The sequence below is a fragment of the Rattus norvegicus genome, chromosome 4, assembly GCF_036323735.1.
Source record: "Rattus norvegicus strain BN/NHsdMcwi chromosome 4, GRCr8, whole genome shotgun sequence".
NCBI lineage: Eukaryota > Metazoa > Chordata > Mammalia > Rodentia > Muridae > Rattus > Rattus norvegicus.
This window is the reverse complement of record NC_086022.1, coordinates 84,696,964-84,714,314: the sequence shown is the minus strand read 5'-3', so window position 1 is coordinate 84,714,314 and position 17,351 is coordinate 84,696,964. Positions and strand designations below refer to the sequence as shown.

Here is a 17,351-nt window from a genome sequence, read left to right as displayed (position 1 = left end):
ATTTGCATCAGGGCTCTTCTCTCCTGGGCTCTGCTGGTCTGTGAAGGGTTTGCGGTGATAGCGACAATGGCGTCCTAAAATGCACATACAGACCAGCTAGGTGGGAGACAAGCTCTAAGTCAGACACTTGCCCTCATGAGGCCCTTCTCTAAAACCTGTGTGTACACTTGATTGAAATTCCTCCTGTGAACACAGTTCCTTTAGACCAGTGGTTCTCAATCTTCCTAATGCTGGAACCCTTTAATATAGTTCTTCATATAGTGGTCATCCTCAACCACACAATTTCTTCTGTTGCTACTTCATAACTGTAACCTTGCTACAGTTAGGAATCACAGTGTCAATATATGTGTTTTCTGATTCGGTGACCCCCCATAAAAGGGTCATTCAATCCCCAAAGGGATCAACCCCTAGGTTGAGACCCACTGCTTTAGATGAAGGTGTCATGAGACTAAGTTCCAACAGATGCCCAGCTTGGTCCTCATGTGGGACCTCTAACAGCAGGAGCAAGGGCTGCTCTGACTCTGTTGCCTGGCATTGGATCCATTTTCCTTAACTAGATGGCCTTGTCAAGCCTCAGTAGAAGATGTGCCCAGTCCTACTACAACGTGATATGCCAAGGTGGGTTTGTTTACATGGGAGGTCTCCCCTTCCTCTGAGGAGAAAGGGAGAGAGGCAAAGGGAAGAGAAGGTGAGAGGGAGGGACTGGGAGGGCAGGTGGGAGGGGAAGCTCCACTCCAATCAGTATGTAAAGTAACTAAATTAATTAATGAAAAAAATAGGACAACTGGACTAATTAAGTCATCACTGAGACAAACAAACTCCTCCTTTTATGCTAAGCACAGTTCAGACCTTAAATGTTACTGCTGAAACTCTTGTATTGGAGGTTTGGGCCCCAGTGATGGGGCTACTGGGAGGTGGTAGAGACTTTAAAGGGTAGAAGACGTTTTCCTTGTTGGAGGGAGTTAGATCATTGGGCATGTATCCTTGAGGGGATACTGGGACTCAGCCCTTTCCTGTTTGCTTCCTGGCTGCCATGAGGTGAATATCTTTGCTCTAATACGCACCATGGTCCATGATGTCTGTCTTACCACAGGCTCCAGAAATGATAGAAGCAAGAGACCATGCACCAAAATTTCTGAAGCCATGAGCCAAAACCTAAGCTTTCCCCCTTTTAAGTGGATTTATTTCAGGTGTTTTGTCATAGTGATGAAAGCTGATCAATAGGGGTCCTATATAGACAGCAATAGTAGTTAATCATAGAGACCTAAGATAGGACCTTTGAGTAACTTCCTATATAGGTTTCTCAGAAACTAGATGATTTATGAACAAAATATAGCATGTCCTAGCAGCAGAAAGAATCCCTGGAAGACTAGAGTGGAGGAGGAACCAGGGTCTATTGATTAGTGATGACAGGTCTCAGGAGGCCTGAAATGGAATTACGAAACAGACAGGAACAATGAAACAAGGAACAGTGGGTAGGGGTGTGCTCAGGATGAAGCACACTTCCTTGTGAACATGCTAAGGGGCATTCCTAGCTCTGGAATGACACAGTGGTCATAGACCATCTTGTCCAATGGCTCTGCTGCCCCGTGTTGACATTCCTATTGCTATTTTAACATGGTGCCTCACATGTTTGTTTTGCATAGGGCCACACCTATTATACAGCGAGGTCTTTCTAACCACATGTTTTAATGTGAGCTAATAGCCATTCCAGATCCTTAATGGTAGTGTATACATTCTCCATAGGAACAAACTACAGAAAACAGACACTTCCGATGCAATACTCCAGATGGAAGGTCATCCAGCTGCACTAAGATTCTCAGTGTTCTTACTGTGTCTCTTATTCATGAAGACATGCTTAATAAAGAGACCATAAAATTTCTCCACTTTCTGTCAGACCAATGAAGCATCAATAGGAAAAAAAGAAATCGGCGAAAACCTTACAGATGTTAAATGATTAATCTTGGGCCATTAGTGGTGGTGCCTGCTCACAGTAGACATTAGTGACCATCTAAAGATCTCATTCTGGGACCTGACAGCTCTACTAAAATGGCAGGCTTAAACTCATGTTCTCTCAGGATGATGAAGAGGCCCTTTCCCCTTGAGGCTCCTAAAAATTATCAATGAAGTCCTTGGAAGGGGCTGCACTATGTCTTGAAGTATGATTGCATCCCAACCTTTGGTCACTGAACATGTGGCCTTTAGGAAATCAAGTCTGGGGAGATATAATTAGACGGAGGTTGTGCTGGCCTAACATAGTCCTACCTTAAAGAAGACGTACAAGGACAAAGAGATAAAGAGATGGAGACAGGACTATGAGCCAATGGGACTCCAAGGATTGCCAGCTGCATGGATAGGTAGGTGAGGGCACAGAGCACCTCCAGAAAGAGCCAATGCGACTGGAGGGCATTAGACACACAGCACTGGGCTGTAGACTTTGGCATCTAAAACTATGAGAACATAATGTAACTGTTAAAACTGTTGTTTGGGGGCCATTGTTATGGCACAGGCAGGAGCTTACTGAAGTCTTCCTAGATATGACAAGCTTTCTGAAAACTGTGGAGAATACACAGTGGAATCTAGACCTAACAATGTTAATTCGTCATCTACTTTTTAAACAAATGAGGGACATTCAGGTACATGGTAGATTCAATTGAAGAAATGACATCAATAGACTTCAATTTGTTTTCTGTTACACATATTTAAGAGGAGAGGAAGGGAAATGGTGGAAGGAAAGCAGAGCCTACAGAAATGATGACATAAAATACATATTACACACACACACACACACACACACACACACACACACACACAGAGAGAGAGAGAGAGAGAGAGAGAGAGAGAGAGAGAGAGAGAGAGAACCAAACCCAAAGACAGAGAAGCATGAAACAGGATGAATAATGAATAGGAAGTGTACCTCAAATGAATGGGACTCAAGGGACAGACAAGTGACACATCATTTGCATGCATCTTTTTTAAAAATCAAGTTTAATGAGTTCACTGCAAAGAAAAGCAGTGGGCATAGCAATAACAGAAGAGCTCACTGCTGATTGACCTGTATTCTTTAAATCCTGCAATGCTCCCATTTTACAGGTGAGGTAACTGAAGGCAATAGAGCTCAGCAAGAAATCATGGAGTGGTCATGAGTACTTATCTTCAGTAGCCTTGCTGTGTACCGATGGCATGGAAGAACATGGATTCAGGTTGCTGGGGCTGGGGGGTGGCAGTGCTCCCCTGAAGAGTTTTTGAGACTCGCCACAGGTACACTGAAGAGACTATTCTATCTACAGAAGAGTGTTCGCCTGCCAGCCAGAGAACAGAGTGGAAGTTCTTTCTATTCCTCCATAGACAATTTCCATTCATTTTGGAGTCTTCGTTTTGCTGTTGTCTTTGAGTGTGCTAGGTGCAAGGGGCTCCGGGAAATCCCAGCTCTGGGTGACCAATATAGCATCAGCGAGCAGTTTGGAAAGTACTTAAGTACTGCATGAAGTGAGCTATGGCTCTAAGGAGCTTTTTCATTGGCTGGATTTTATTTCTACTCATTGTTGTTTGAAAAGCAGGTAGCAGCTATGCTATGTTCTCTGGGGCATCCAAGAAGGGCACTTTCCCAGTGTTGGTCAGCATTGAGAGTTTCTGTTCATTCCCCATAAAGAAGGGTCCCCCTGCACCCCGGGAAAGGACATGACTGGGAAAGGAGGGTTGTTGGGAGGTGAGGTGGCAGGCTCTGCTGACAGATTCCTATCTCAGGTAAGAATTCAGATGGTGCAAGCCAAAGCTATTTGCTGATAATTAAAAAAACCTAAGTGTGCACTCTTGTTATTTAGCAATAACCCAATGATACATGTACATAATTGTCTTCCAATAATAAATCAAGAGAGATCCAGATTACAATCCATTAGAAGTCAACATAAATAAAAAAAACGGATGTAAAATTAAGGCAAAAAACCAAATTGTAAGTAGTTAGTGGGACCCTTGGAAGAAGCCTGCTTTCTTCAGCTAGTGACTCACTCCTAACAGACCCACAGCTGAATTTACAGCATGGACTTGTGTTTAGAATGTTTTTCCAACAGTCTTGTAGTCAGTCAGCTGAGGGAAGGAAGAGGGTAAAGGACCTAGGGTGGAAGGAATGAGGAACACAGTAAATACCTCCCCCACCCCAGCCGCTCACTCTGAAGAAGTGAGGCAGGAACCTTAGAGAGGCATGTTTCTGTCTGGCTCATGGATCTGCCCTGGTCAACACAATAAATTCCCACCCCCACTCTCCATGGCACACTGAGTGCTTTGTTCGTCTACCAATATGGGACAAAGTTAGGGAAGAAGATTCAATCATCCTTTCTTAAAAGTATCTTAAAAGTAATTTCCCATTTGGAGATTTAAGTCAGAAGAGGCTGGCATTGGTTTTGAAAGTGCCGATCACCTATGTACACGTGTTTTCAGGTCATGGGATGTATCCACCAGGAAGCTATTTCATACTAAGATACTCAAACTGCATCTTCAGAGCAAAGTCATTAGAATTTTGGAGAGGAAGGAAAGGGATTTGCAAGTCCAGCAGGACCCATCCTGTCATGCCTGGGAGTGCATCCACAGGATACCCAAAGCAGAGGTTTCTGCCAAAAGTCAGAAAAAAAACACCGTCTTGAGGAAAGAAAAGATCACAGAGGTTAAAATAGAAAATCATAAGGAGGAAACAAATGTGGACATTTCATGCTTCAAATCAGACCGTTGCTATTCAGTAATGGGAGAAATATTAAGGTGGAAGATACCCCAAGAACACAGCCCTCCACCCTATGGCTAAATCCATAGGGTTGAAGGCTTCCTTCCTTCAAAGACAGCAGGCAAAGGAAGACCTGAGCTTCCTGCTCCCCAAACCCAGAAGCAGAGAGACAGACCAGAATGGAAATTAATACATGTATCCCCAGGAAAAGCTGGCCCTTCTCAAGCAGCAGCAGAAATGCTTCCCTTTCAGCCTCATTCTCACAGCCAGTGGACTCAGAAGGAAAGCAGACATCAACAGAGAAGGGCAGGCCTAGTTTGATTCTCTGCCTCTTTTCTTCCTGAATTCTGCATCCGAAAACCTCCAGCTTCGTATATCATCACCCATTTGCTGAGGCAAATCTCTAACATGGTCCTGCCCTTCCTCCCCACAGCAGCTTCCCATCCTCCTAATTTGTCATTGGCTTCCCCCTACAAACACTTCTTGGACAACATAGCAGGACAACAGGCACAGGCCTTAACTTTCTAGTGGCAGATCATTCACATCCAGAGCTGGTCTAAAATGAAGACAGTACATGGGAAAATCCACAAACTCCCACTGGGTCACCCTATCTTTTTGTTTAGTCTGGAGGGCCGGGTCAAGCTTATCCAGGCTGCGAGGTGCCCCTGACCTCAAAGCACACACACAAACTAGTGAATGGATTCTCTCCTCACGACATCTGCAGCTGTCTACACAGAAACAAGCTCCTTAGAACCACTGAGAACAAAAGACAGAACAGCAACCATGAGCTGGACAACTGTTTGCACTGTCCCGTGGACTGCAGTGACCCTACTCTGGGGTGGAAAAGTACTACTAGGTTTTGTGCAGAGCACTTCTAAGAGCCACGGACTAGGCATCCTCTGCTTCCTTCTCACTGGGCATGGAAGACCAAAGAGGAAGTGGGCCTGGGTCCCAGAACCAAGCCAATACCCATGCAGGTATTAAGGGCATCAGCGCAGAGCCAGCTGCTCCAGCCTTCACTTTGACACAAGGCAGCAGGGTTATGTGGAAAACCAAGGAATTTGCTGCCTCCTGCCTTTACGACCAGATGGAAGTCATCAAGGATCCTTTCCCACTGCCACCCCCTTCTCACCGCAGCAGAAAGGATACAGACGCTTACCTTGAAGTTGTGTGTCTTCTCATAGTTGAAGTGGTTGTCATTGTGTGTGAGGGCAGCTCTTCGGACCAGTGAAGAGATCTGTGAACAGGCAAAGAGCTTGAGAGGAGACCAGAGAAAGCCACCTTTGAGTCCCACCTTTACCCCAAATGCAATGGCCAACAGCTCTTGGCGCTTCCTGCTGGGCTTGGACTTCCGAACCACAGTGCATTTTCTCTCATTTTCCAGCCACAATTCCTGAGAGAACATAGCACTTGGATCTCAGCTCTTCTGGGTGTCTCCTGTGGAAGCACGCTCTCCTCAGCCAGCGGAGTTCTGGGACTGCCGCTAATGTTGGGCAGCAGACTTGAGGCAGCTGTGCTCTGTCTGTAGAGGTCTGAGAGGCATGTGACCTGGAAGGGACTGTTTGAGTGATGGAGGGGGCTCTGGCTGAAGAGGGATGGGCCTGCTTTGTGCTGTTTCTTAAGGCTGGCATGTGCCTGGAACAATAGCACACATTCATATATAGCAACTCCCAGAATATCCAGTCAGCACAGGGGATCCAGGGAGGCAGGGGATCCAGGGAGGCAGCAATGTGTACAGCACTCACAGATACACAGACACAGACAGACATACGCACCCACACCCACACCCACACACACCCACACACACACACACACACACACACACACACACACACACATGGTCGTTGCGATGTTCAAAGTGAAAGCTGTGTCCATTTATTCTGGGCTTATGAACCTCATTCTGAGCTGACTTCCAGCAGACTATCCCTTTAAACCCAGATGATTTTTTAATCTTAAAGTGATCAAGTCACATCTATTTTATAAAAGCTGTCTGGTACTAGAAAACCTTATCTTTAGTCTTATACATTTATCGAAGTGCAACAAACTGAGTCCAAGCAGTTGACGGGAGACGTGCAAAGCATTTGGTTCTGGGTTCAGCCAACTCCGAGGTGAGAAGGTGAGAAGCAGGCTGCCACACTGCAGGATTCTTCTGCAGAAACACCACAACGTTACTAAAAGCCCTCTACTAAAACACAAACATCTCTTGTTTTTCTTTAAGACAAAGCGTCTCAGGTGAGCATTTTGTTAGCGCCCCAGGTCACCTTAACACCCTTTTTGCTTTTAAAAGCTTTTGATGGCCTACTTTGGAATCCCAGTTTTAGTCCCAGGTCTCTCCATCAGTAGAAGTGAGGGATTGTGATGTCATGGGAATTCTGTAATGCAGATAATGCCAGACAGACAGTAGAATCAATACTTTAGGATCTAGAAAGCCAGGAGAATGTGGACAGCTAGAGGAGTAGAACAATGGATGATTCTAGAATGTTATCCTGTGTAGGATGAGACCTGGCCTGGGGTCACAGCAGGGCCCCTCCGAGCTGCCCTGTGGTGATTCATGAGACCAGTCCTTTCCCTGTGTGAGTCTCTGCTTCTGCGCCCCATCATTTCAGCTTGGTTCATGAGTCCATTCTCCCATTCACCTGGCTGCCTTGTAACTGAAACAGCAGCCGATGTTTTTGTCACACACAGGAACTTTAGGTTCATTTACTCATTTAATCTCCAGCATATGGATATGAGAGCTGAGGTATATATGCCCATTTTCTGGACAAAAATACTGAGGCGCCGAGAGGTAACAATTTGCTGAAGGACACACATCTCACGTCAGTAGCAGAATCAAGGTGAGAGTGGAAAGCTTGCAGCCCCTGAGCTCTGGGATATGGTACTCTGCCTTGTCTTGTATCCACATCCCCAAATACTCTACCTCAGATGCTAACTCTGCCTCTTCCTATCATTCTGCTCAACACTCCCTGCCTTCCCTTCCCTGTGTTCAGAAAAAGCCGGGCTTCTCCACGCTGAAGCATGTGCTGGCATTGTGAGCTTTTGCAGCTCATCTACTCTTCCCCCACAGATTCTAGAAAAATCTCTTCTCCGGCATATTCAGCTTCTCCGTGTGGTAGCTTGTGCTCTCCTTGAGAGTCTACCATACTTAAACACGCCAACGTTCAATTCTAACTCAAAGCCTCTAACTCCTGGACCTCCCACTGGAGGAGCCATCTGCTTTCCGAGGTCCCATTCTGCACTGTATTTATCACTGCCTTGTATTAGAGGGATCAGTGACTGCTCTGACCCCCATTAGACCAAGAACTCAGGAAATGCCCCTGTGCCCTGGTCACCTTTGGCTCTCCCTGCAAGTCTCTAATGGAATTCCTTGTTACAGCAGCCAGAGACAAATAAAGCCATAGGGCATGGAGGAAGCCGGAGTCTAGAGAAAGGGGGACACCATGTCCCGCATGATCTCGAATTCATTTTAAGACAGTCACTGCCCATCTACCCAGCTACTGAGGGCCAGGACCACCCAAGACTGTTCTCTCCTAATGGCTCCTTTCCTTGATCTGGTCCTAAAGTTCACTTGTCCCCAAAGGAGCTGAATGTAGCCTTGGTATACCTTACAAGTGTTTCCAGGCAAGGGAAACACTTGGAGGCTAAAGACAAAGATCTTTTCTCAAACCTCCATTGCTAGGAAATGAACCGAGACCTTTGGGTGCAAGAGCTAGTTCTTCAGTGTGGGACAGGCAAAGTGTGTCTGGTTAAACCATGTGAGGATCAGATTAAATAACCCTTTAGATGGTAAGTGGGCAGAAGAGCATCTCCTCCCTGTGGTGTACTGCTGCTTGAATATAAGATTTAATTCGTTCTCTTGTGTGGGTGTCATTACTTGTAACCAGCATTTTTTTATTTCTATTCATGACAGTGACTTCTTCTTCAGTTTCCAGAGCCTTTACCCAAACACAGGATGCCTTCAGCCGCAGACAGGCACCACACACAGTCCTTCTGTGAGCCCTCTTTGCAGGGAGCAGCAGCTTCCCAGGAGAATGGCAGCTTCAGAGACAACCCAGTCACCCTCTTACTACAGACAAATGCTTACAAGAATCTCCTTGAACCCTCCTGGCACTCCGCCCCCCCAAACCCCACAGGGCTCTTTCTGTGCACATCACAGGAAGCTCCTCAGCCCTTACGTCCTCCAAGGCACTGTCCTCAACACACACTAGATGCTGACACAAATCGCCCCATGTACTCTTGCCTATACAGAGACCAGGCGCTTTCTTGGTATGCTCTACTCAAACCTGGGTCTCTCCCTGGAATGCTGACATTTGGGCCAGCTCAGTCTTTGTCCTGAGGGGCTGTGCTGTGTGGCATAAGCTGTGTTCTCTACTGGATGCCTGAAGAAACCCCCACTGTGTTCTGTTCCCTGAAGGACTTTGCTGAATACTGCCTGGCCTGCCTCCTGAGGGGCTTGCCTGGCTTACATTAATAGTTAATACCATAAACAGTTAAATGTGCTTACTACATGCCAGGTCCTGTGCTAGATACATTTCATGTTTGAATTCACTACAGATTTATGAGCCTACAGTGCAGCACTGTCCCTTCCAGTCTACAGACACGAAAACAATGAGCTTAAATCCCAAGGTCTCACATCTGGCAGGTGGGCAGTCTGTTATACCTAAGGAAATCTAGGCTTCCCCTTCCACCAAAGACGGAATTTTACTTTTTATTGTATTAAATACATATAACAAGATTACCATTTGACCGCTTTAGCATAAGCAGACTGGCATATGGTATGGAGGAGCTTTTGCCCTCCCCATGCCCTTTTAGAAGAAGCTTCTACCTTAGGCAATGAGGTGCAGCTATAAATACATGACGAATACGAAACACACACACACACACACACACACACACACACACACACACACACACACACAATGAGGGCTGGAATCCCATGTTTAGATTCTGTTCTTTTTCTCCATGTTCAGGATCTTGCATCTAGGCAGGTGTCCAGTAACAAGGAAGCAATGGGATGTTGTCAGATGAAGAAGAGAGGATGGGTAAGTAGCTAAAACGATGTGGGGACCAGCCATTTGGGGTGCTCAGCTTTGCAGAGAAAGTGAGGACCTTAGAAGTTTATGAGATCACTGGCTGCTTCCCCACTTACTTCTGACCAACCCACCTCTCAGTCTCCAGCAGCCATGAGCCTCTTTCTGCCTTACCTGAAGATTTCTGATTACCATTAGCTTATTATTTTCCTACAGACCCTGAGTATGTCCTGGTGATGCATTTTAAAGAGGCCTGATGAAGAGCGCCCATCGGTCCCTTGTTTCCAGCCCCAACGTGTGTACTCCTGGGCCCTTTACACTTCTTTGCTAGTGTCCGAGACTCCTCTGCAACCCAAGCTACATCTGTCCACAATCACTAGTCTGACTCTACTGCTCTTGCTGCCTCTGGGCAGTGCAGGAAATGAAGCTCCAGATTACACATGCTGGCCAGGAAACACAAGGTGAGGTCCATAGTATCTTACTGGTGTTTGTGGTAATTAGAGTATGTCTGGGGGAAAATGGTGGATGACCTTATTAAAGGTTTGAATGGAACCAGTGATTCTATTTCCAGAATTCTCCTAGGCAGTTCTAAAGACAAAGATTTAAATAGACATGTGTGTGTGTGTGTGTGTGTGTGTTGTGTATGTATGTGTACATGTGTGTGCATGTGTATGTGTGCATGTGTATGTGTGCATGTGTATGTGTGCATGTGTATGTGTGTATGTGTATAAGCAACATTATATAACAGGTAATGTGTTATTACACACTAACCAAAGAGGTCAGAGTCACCTCAGGTGAGGGGATCCACCCATGTAATGTGTTATGACAAACACACTAAACAAAGATGTCAGAGTCACCTCAGGCGAGAGAATCCACCCTCAAAGATTATTAGGGGAGTCACAGTCTGCTGCACCAGAGGCAGGCATGTTCCTCATTTTAGTAAATGAAAGGGACCAAAAAAAAAAAATGGATAAGCAACAGTATCTCTCAGTGGAGAATTGTCCCAGGCCTCTAGTTTCTTCTATATTTTAGCATTTTCTATAATTACAGTTTAGTTCTGTTAAATAACAATATTTTTACTATATTGCATGTCTGTTAGTCATGTGAATACATGGTAAGCTCTTTGTATCTGAGCTACACTTGACGTTCATTCTAAAACTTTCTTTTGTGGAGGGGGAGAAGAAACTCATGTGGTCCCTTATCACAGAGCTATTGAACAAGATCCAGAAAGAGATCCAAGTCCTAATTCTCCTGTCTGAAACTCACAGTGCTCCTCACAGCTATAGGGTTCCCTGGGAGAGTCAATCACACACTCTGATATCTTGGTACACTTTCTGGTTCACTTTTAAGAATACCAGGCCTGGGAATCTGCATCCCTAACTCCCCCAGACCATGCTGGTGTGGCCGGCTCTGGGACCCCTGACTTATGCTTTTCACTCAGCGTGTGGGCTTATCTAATAAGAACCACATGGAGGACAGGTAAACAAAGCCCCCCCGACACCTTCTCAAGGCTCCCCCTCAGAATGATCATACCCTGCTTTCTGAAGAGAGAGCCCAGTGCCTTAGACATCTCCCAGGGAGAACAATGCACTTCTAGAATTGCGAGCCCTCACTCACATGCGTCTCTAGTGCTTCAGCTTATGCCGACTATTAGAAAACACGAAAGGATAAAAAAATTGCTATTGAAGAAATGGTTCCTCTCCAAAGGAGTCAACATTTTTTAAATATCAAATCATGTTTCTACGTGTGTCCCTCCATCTCATCCCCTTCCTGGAAACCTCTATGGACCCTTAAGAGAAAAAGCAAAAATCCATACCATAGTTTCTTACAGGGGTGGTCTGGCCCCTGCCACCTGCCCAGCCTTTCCTCTCACCACTTCCCTGATGTTACCTGGAGGATAACCAACCATACACCTAGCAGTGTGGTTTTGAAGTTATAAATCATGAGCACCCCCCAAGCCGGCTGGCTTTGTGAGCTCAGCCTCTCCGCACACTCTCCATCACAATTAAAGGCCATGTCAGGTCACCGGCCACCAAGAAGGTCCTCGCTGCAACTTACCCAGTGCCCCACTGCATCTTACTCATACCGATGTTCACAGACAAACTCTCTGAAGGTGAGGAGACCACACGGAGGCTTATGACCGTCACTTTCAAACACCGATATAAAATCCAGGATCTGGGATCTTTGGGGTTCCTTCTGGATTGTTGTGTCTAATTACTGTCATTGTAAAAAGGAAGCACTGGAAATGGGGGTGGGGACCTTGTGTGGGTCAGGCCCAGAGTCAGGAGGTCTAAGGAATAAGACTAGGTAGGTTTGGGGCTTGAGTAATGGCATTCTGTATCTTGGAAGTAATAAATATAGATCTATTTATCCCCTCTCTCTCTCATCTACTTATCATCTGTCTAATTTTGATGTCTTTCTTCTTATCAAGATGGAACTGATGTTGTTATTCTCACTTTGTAGGCCAGAAAGACCTGGCCTCTGCTGTGAGGTCTGTATGTCCTTGGAGTGAGGCTCATGAACCTTGACGACCTTTCCCATGGAAATCCCTGCATTCCTAGTGTTACAGATGAGCAATCTACTGACACCAGGACTAATTTCTCCTCTCCTTTCCTGAGAGCTCTTTTCCCCAATACTTAGAAATGGAACATGAAAACAACCCGTGGTCCATCTATGGACTCTACTCCAGCAGGCTGCGGGCCCTGGCGTGGCCCCCAAGAAGGCTGTATTTTGTGGAAACTGAATACACTCACTTTTCAGCAGTGGTTTCAGTTCACCACCTTGTATCAAGATGACTTCTGACTCTATAAAGAGGCAGCACGCTCTGTACCCTGTACACTGTTGCTTCACAAGGAACACGAAGCAGCCCACGCCCTCAAAGCTCTAACCCATGAATCCCGTTGCTGTAACTGAGTGTGCTGAAGGCCTATGGTTAGGGGGAGAGAGTTGGGTTTCTGGCATTGTGTCCCTGAAGGGGACATTAGGACCTGGCTTCTTCCCTCTCTCTTTGCATCCTGACTCCCACGTGAGCAGCTTTGCTCTGCCATGCCCTTTCTCGCCCTGCTGCTCTGCCTCAGGACAGGTCTGGAAACAATGTAACCAGAGACCAAGGTCTCAGCAACTGTGAGCATAAATGATCTTTTCATCTTAGGTACTTTGTCACAGCAACCGAGAGCTAACTCTTGCTTGCCCAGGTCCCAGAACACTTAGCAATGTGCTGCTGTCATTCATCCCCAGAGGAAATGCCCAGGCCAAAGCCCCTGAGGTGTGTTTGGTTGGATTTTACTCTCTGTGGAGCAATCTTTTACACCTTTCATGGCTATAAAAAGAATATAACAATGTACCCTTACTAGATGTGATTTCTATATACAATACAGGTATTATCCGGAAGCTATGGGGACTTCTATGTATATGTTGAGGGACTTCAGATTCAGAGATTTCTGTGATGATTTTGGATGTGGAGTTTTAAGGTTAAGTTCCAATTCCTATGGGCAAGTGAAAAACCAGAGATCCTGAATGAAATCAGCCTAAATTGTTGAGCAAGAATCAAAAGTGTGCTTTTTCTTTCCTCAACACTACTAATCCCGATTGTTTGATCCTATGGACCCTGAGCGCTCTCTCTCCTACTTGAAGGAAACCCTTCTTATTCTTCCCAAGAGCTGCCTGGGCTGTTCAACTTGCTTCCTCACTTGTGGATTTTATGTCTGAAAGAGGAGGGAGACATCAAAGTCAACCAAGTCGCTAGATTGATCCCACATTGACCCCACAACTGTGGAAGAACAAGAGGCTGAGGTAGGCACCTGCACCCTTCCCACCTGTGCCCTAGCTGAAGCTCAACGATACCGATTCTGATGCGAGCATCTAAGCGTCTGGTTTCATACCTGACTCAGCTCAGACCTGGAGCTGCTGCTGGTCTCCAGCCCTGTGGCTTGTGGTCCCAGGCAGTGAGACCTTGACTCTGAGAGCAAAGGCCCAGGTGCTACCCTGATTGTCCTCTAGGATCAATTTGGAAACACAAGCACCCAAGGAAGGGTTTCGACCCCCTCCTAGAAGTTGCTTCACTTTACTGAGCACAGCATTCATCACCATGCAGGGCCATGCAGACTCCTCACAGGCCTGAGAACCTCACAGCCGCGGATAACGGTTGGATGGCTGATACAATGCTGCAGTTGATGTCTCTTCTACATGAGCTGTCCAGCTATGACCAGTGTCAGAGATGTTGGCTAACAATTGATGTTACCTAGACATTTTGATGAGGGAACAAGGATACCCCACACTGCGGACAAAGGACAAGAGTACACTCAACAGCTCACACATTTCAGTGGACAGTTGACTTGGGGAGCAGTTGGGTGGAAAGCAATGCCCTTTATATCAGAGCCTGTCCTTGAAGGAGATCTTTAATCATCTTAGCCAAATGTCTCCAGCGCCGAGCCTACTGAAGCTTGTCTTAGGGAAATGGAACACTGCCACTGAAGCTCCTCAAAGGCGTGTCACAAACTGTTAGGGACGATGATGCAAAAGCTAAACTACAAGCAAACCATGTGTCTGAGGGGGAGCAGCTGCCAGGCAGGCCCAGCTGCTGTTGTCCCCTTGTTCTCTGTCCTCCTCATGTTACATATTTGTCTCCTCTGCTTTGTAGGTTTGTGTTGTCACGTGACTCCTCACCGCTGGCCAAAAGACTGATTGCCTTTTGGGTTTTATTACAAAGTAGAACCCAGGTATCCTCCTCTGATTCTTGCTCCCTCCCTGTCACTGTGACTTAGTTGAGCCAGATAAATTTCTTCTGGTAAGCTATACAATTACCAAATTGCATTTTTTTATTTTCTTTCTTTCTTTCTTCTCTCTCTCTCTCTCTCTCTCTCTTTTTTTTTTTTTTTTTTTTTTTTTTGGTGGCTAAGGAACCGCAATTTTCAGAGCACCACTGCAGATGTGTCTGACAGAGCTCTGGGTGTTCAATAGAACGTGCTCTTTGCTCTGCAGGTGGAGTCTGTCTGTCTTTGTCTACAGGGGAAAAACATGGAAGGTAACCCACTGGTTTCTGTGTGTGTGTACAGTCCCAGATTCGAATGACAGAGATGCTTGTTAAATAGTTTTTCATTTTGTCACAAATAAAAGCATCTCCGATCCCCACTGTGCTTTGTACAGTGAACAATCACCCAAACAAAACAGCCTTTGATGCCACTCCCAGCTGCACAGCCCAGCCTCACCCACTACAGAGGACTCAGTATTCTGAGCTGCACACAGAGACTTGTGCATTCCACGTAGAATTTCAGCTCACTCTGGCCTCTGTAGTGGGTGGAGACTGGGATTTTCAGACTCTACTATTTGGTAAAAGCAGCATAACACCAGGTCTGTGGCCTTGCTTGTCCCGTCTTTTCCCCCAGGGGAGTCAGAATGTGGTAATGTTGCATAGCCACTGCCTTGGCTGCTCTGGGAAGAGCACGTGTCACACCAACATACAAGGCCGACGCTTCCAGGGCAAGACAGCTCATTCTGAAAGGACTACACGTTACTTTGACCTTGGCCCTTTTTTTAAGGCAAGAAAACTATTCTTGGATAAACTTGTCCCTTCTCTTCTTCGGCCAATCTTTCTAAAGTAGAAAGTAGTTTATCAAGCACAGAGTTAGGCAAGTGAACAAGGGAGAGGGTTGTCAGTGAGCAGAGGGTAAAGACAGCAGGTGATGTGTTAGCCACTAGCACTACGGAGAAATGAAGGTCTTAAGGGCTAGGAGACGCTTAGTAGCTGCTTGGTAACAGCCTACAGTGCAAAGCGGAGGACACTAGTGTGAGTCCAAAGAACCCACATACAATCAGGTGTGCAGCACACACCTGTAATCTCAGTGCTCTCATGGAATAAGAGGCAGAGAGAGGAGAATTCATAAAAGCTTGAAGGTCAGCTAGCCTGGACTATACAGTGGTGAGCATCAAAAAAGAGGCCTGTCAGAGTAGAAAGCCAGGACTGACACCCAAGGTTGTCCTTTGACACACACACACACACACACACACACACACACACACACACACGCACACACACCCTCATGGGTACATACACACACTTGCATGTACATGCACACATGCACTTGCATGCACATGAACATGCACACACACTCACATACACACACACACACACACACACACCACACATACTCACGTATATGCACCCACATGCACACACACACACATGCAGAGTAAAAGCAGTCGTGACTGAGATGTTGTAAACTCTGAACTAGTGAAGGGCTCCTTTGCTAAGATTTTCTTGTTAGCAGCAGAGACTGAAGCTAGGCTGACCGGATCGTGATTTCAGCCTCAGCTTTTACTCCCCTGGTGGAAAAATTGTACCAAGTGTCTCATCTCTTTGTGCCTCATTTTCTCACCCAAGTAGGTCCCTGACAGAATTATCTCCATACATCACAGCCCTTCAGTCCTGTTAATCCCAGGCAGGGTGTATCACCGGTGCTAGTCCATGCCAGGTTGTGCTCCAGAAGAACTTGGGCACTGTGCTAGTTAGTTTTCTGTCAATTTGTCATAAGATGAGTCATTTGGGAAGAAAGACCTTTAATTGAGAAACCAGTCCTGCCAGATTTGACCTGCCAGAAAATCCTGTTGGGGGCACTTTGGGAGTATCTCTTAGTGATTGATGGAGGAAGGCATGGCCCATTGTGGGTGGTGACAGCCCTGGGCAGGTGGTCCTAGAGTCTATAAGAGAGCAGGTTGAGCAAGCCATCGAGTGCAAGCCAGTAAGCAGCACTCCTCCATGGCCTCTGTATCAGTTTCTGCCTCCTGATTCCTGCCCTATTTGAGTTCCTGAACTGTCTTCCCTCAGTGACGGAGTGTGAGATAGAAGTGAAGCTGAAATATACCCTCTCCTCCACAAGCTGCTTTGGTCATGGTGTTTTATCACAGTAATGGGCAGGTTGCTAAGTCAGGTTCCTTCTGGATCTCGTGGGCCCTGCTGACTTGCCATGTTGTCTTGTTGGACAAAGCCCAGGGTGTCATCTGAATACAACATTCCAGATTGTGACCTTGTCAGTGTCCTGGTGCCAGTGAGTCTAAAGCCCCAAGATCTCTGGGCACTGCCTCAAGGGCCTGGCACCCACACACCTCATTTTCACATCCCTCCCCTTGACAGGGCTAAGAAATAGTCTCTCATAGAAGTCTTTATCTCTGAAAGCTACATCTTAAAGATCTGAAGCCACTGTCCTTTCTTCCCTAGCTCTGAGTCTGTCCAGAAAACCAATGTCCTGAGTCCAAAGTCCTGTGTCCAAAGACCAAGACTCAGAGGGGAGTTGTAGGTGGTGGGAGCTTGGTGCCTGCTGCTGTTTGGGACACAAATACCTGGTTGCTGTCTGTTATGCCAAACTCTACTGCTTTGCCTGGTCTCCCAACTTGGGTTCTGTCATCTCATCTGGAAGAATCCCTCTACTGGCCCAGCTGATGCCTAGGCTCCCCTCTCAGGATCAGCATGATTCAAGATGAGCCCCCACTCAGCAAAGGAGAGTCTTCTTACAGTTCTGATGGCAGGGTGCTATAGGCATGAAGGGAGGAATAAGAACACATTTCTCACACAAGGCAAAATAGTAGTATATACTGAGTAGTATATACTGAAAAGA

The 17,351-nt window shown here is 46.3% G+C and overlaps 1 protein-coding gene and 1 long non-coding RNA gene across 10 annotated transcripts in view; one reads left to right on the top strand and one right to left on the bottom strand.

Annotated features, from left to right (window-relative positions):
• The window catches only part of Chn2 (chimerin 2), a 259,080-nt gene that overhangs the window by 23,754 nt on the left and 217,975 nt on the right, over positions 1-17,351 (bottom strand). For 3 of the 7 annotated variants that reach the window (NM_032084.2, XM_039108464.2, XM_063286763.1), the window contains one exon: positions 5,874-5,951. In NM_032084.2, coding sequence (NP_114473.2) covers positions 5,874-5,951 — 78 coding nt within the window. Of the gene's footprint in view, positions 1-5,873; positions 5,952-6,738; positions 6,864-6,975; positions 7,141-11,557; positions 13,566-17,351 lie in introns of those variants that run through there. The other 4 variants (XM_039108465.2, XM_039108466.2, XM_063286764.1 and 1 more) reach the window with 4 other exon arrangements.
• Positions 7,412-12,517, top strand: LOC102553678 (uncharacterized). 3 transcript variants are annotated; one of them, XR_010066158.1, is made up of 4 exons: positions 7,412-7,548; positions 8,622-8,703; positions 9,682-9,753; positions 9,958-12,517. It is a non-coding gene; the product is annotated as an uncharacterized LOC102553678 (long non-coding RNA). The 3 variants fall into 3 exon arrangements; XR_010066157.1 differs by having other exon boundaries at positions 8,622-9,353; XR_010066156.1 differs by having other exon boundaries at positions 8,622-12,517.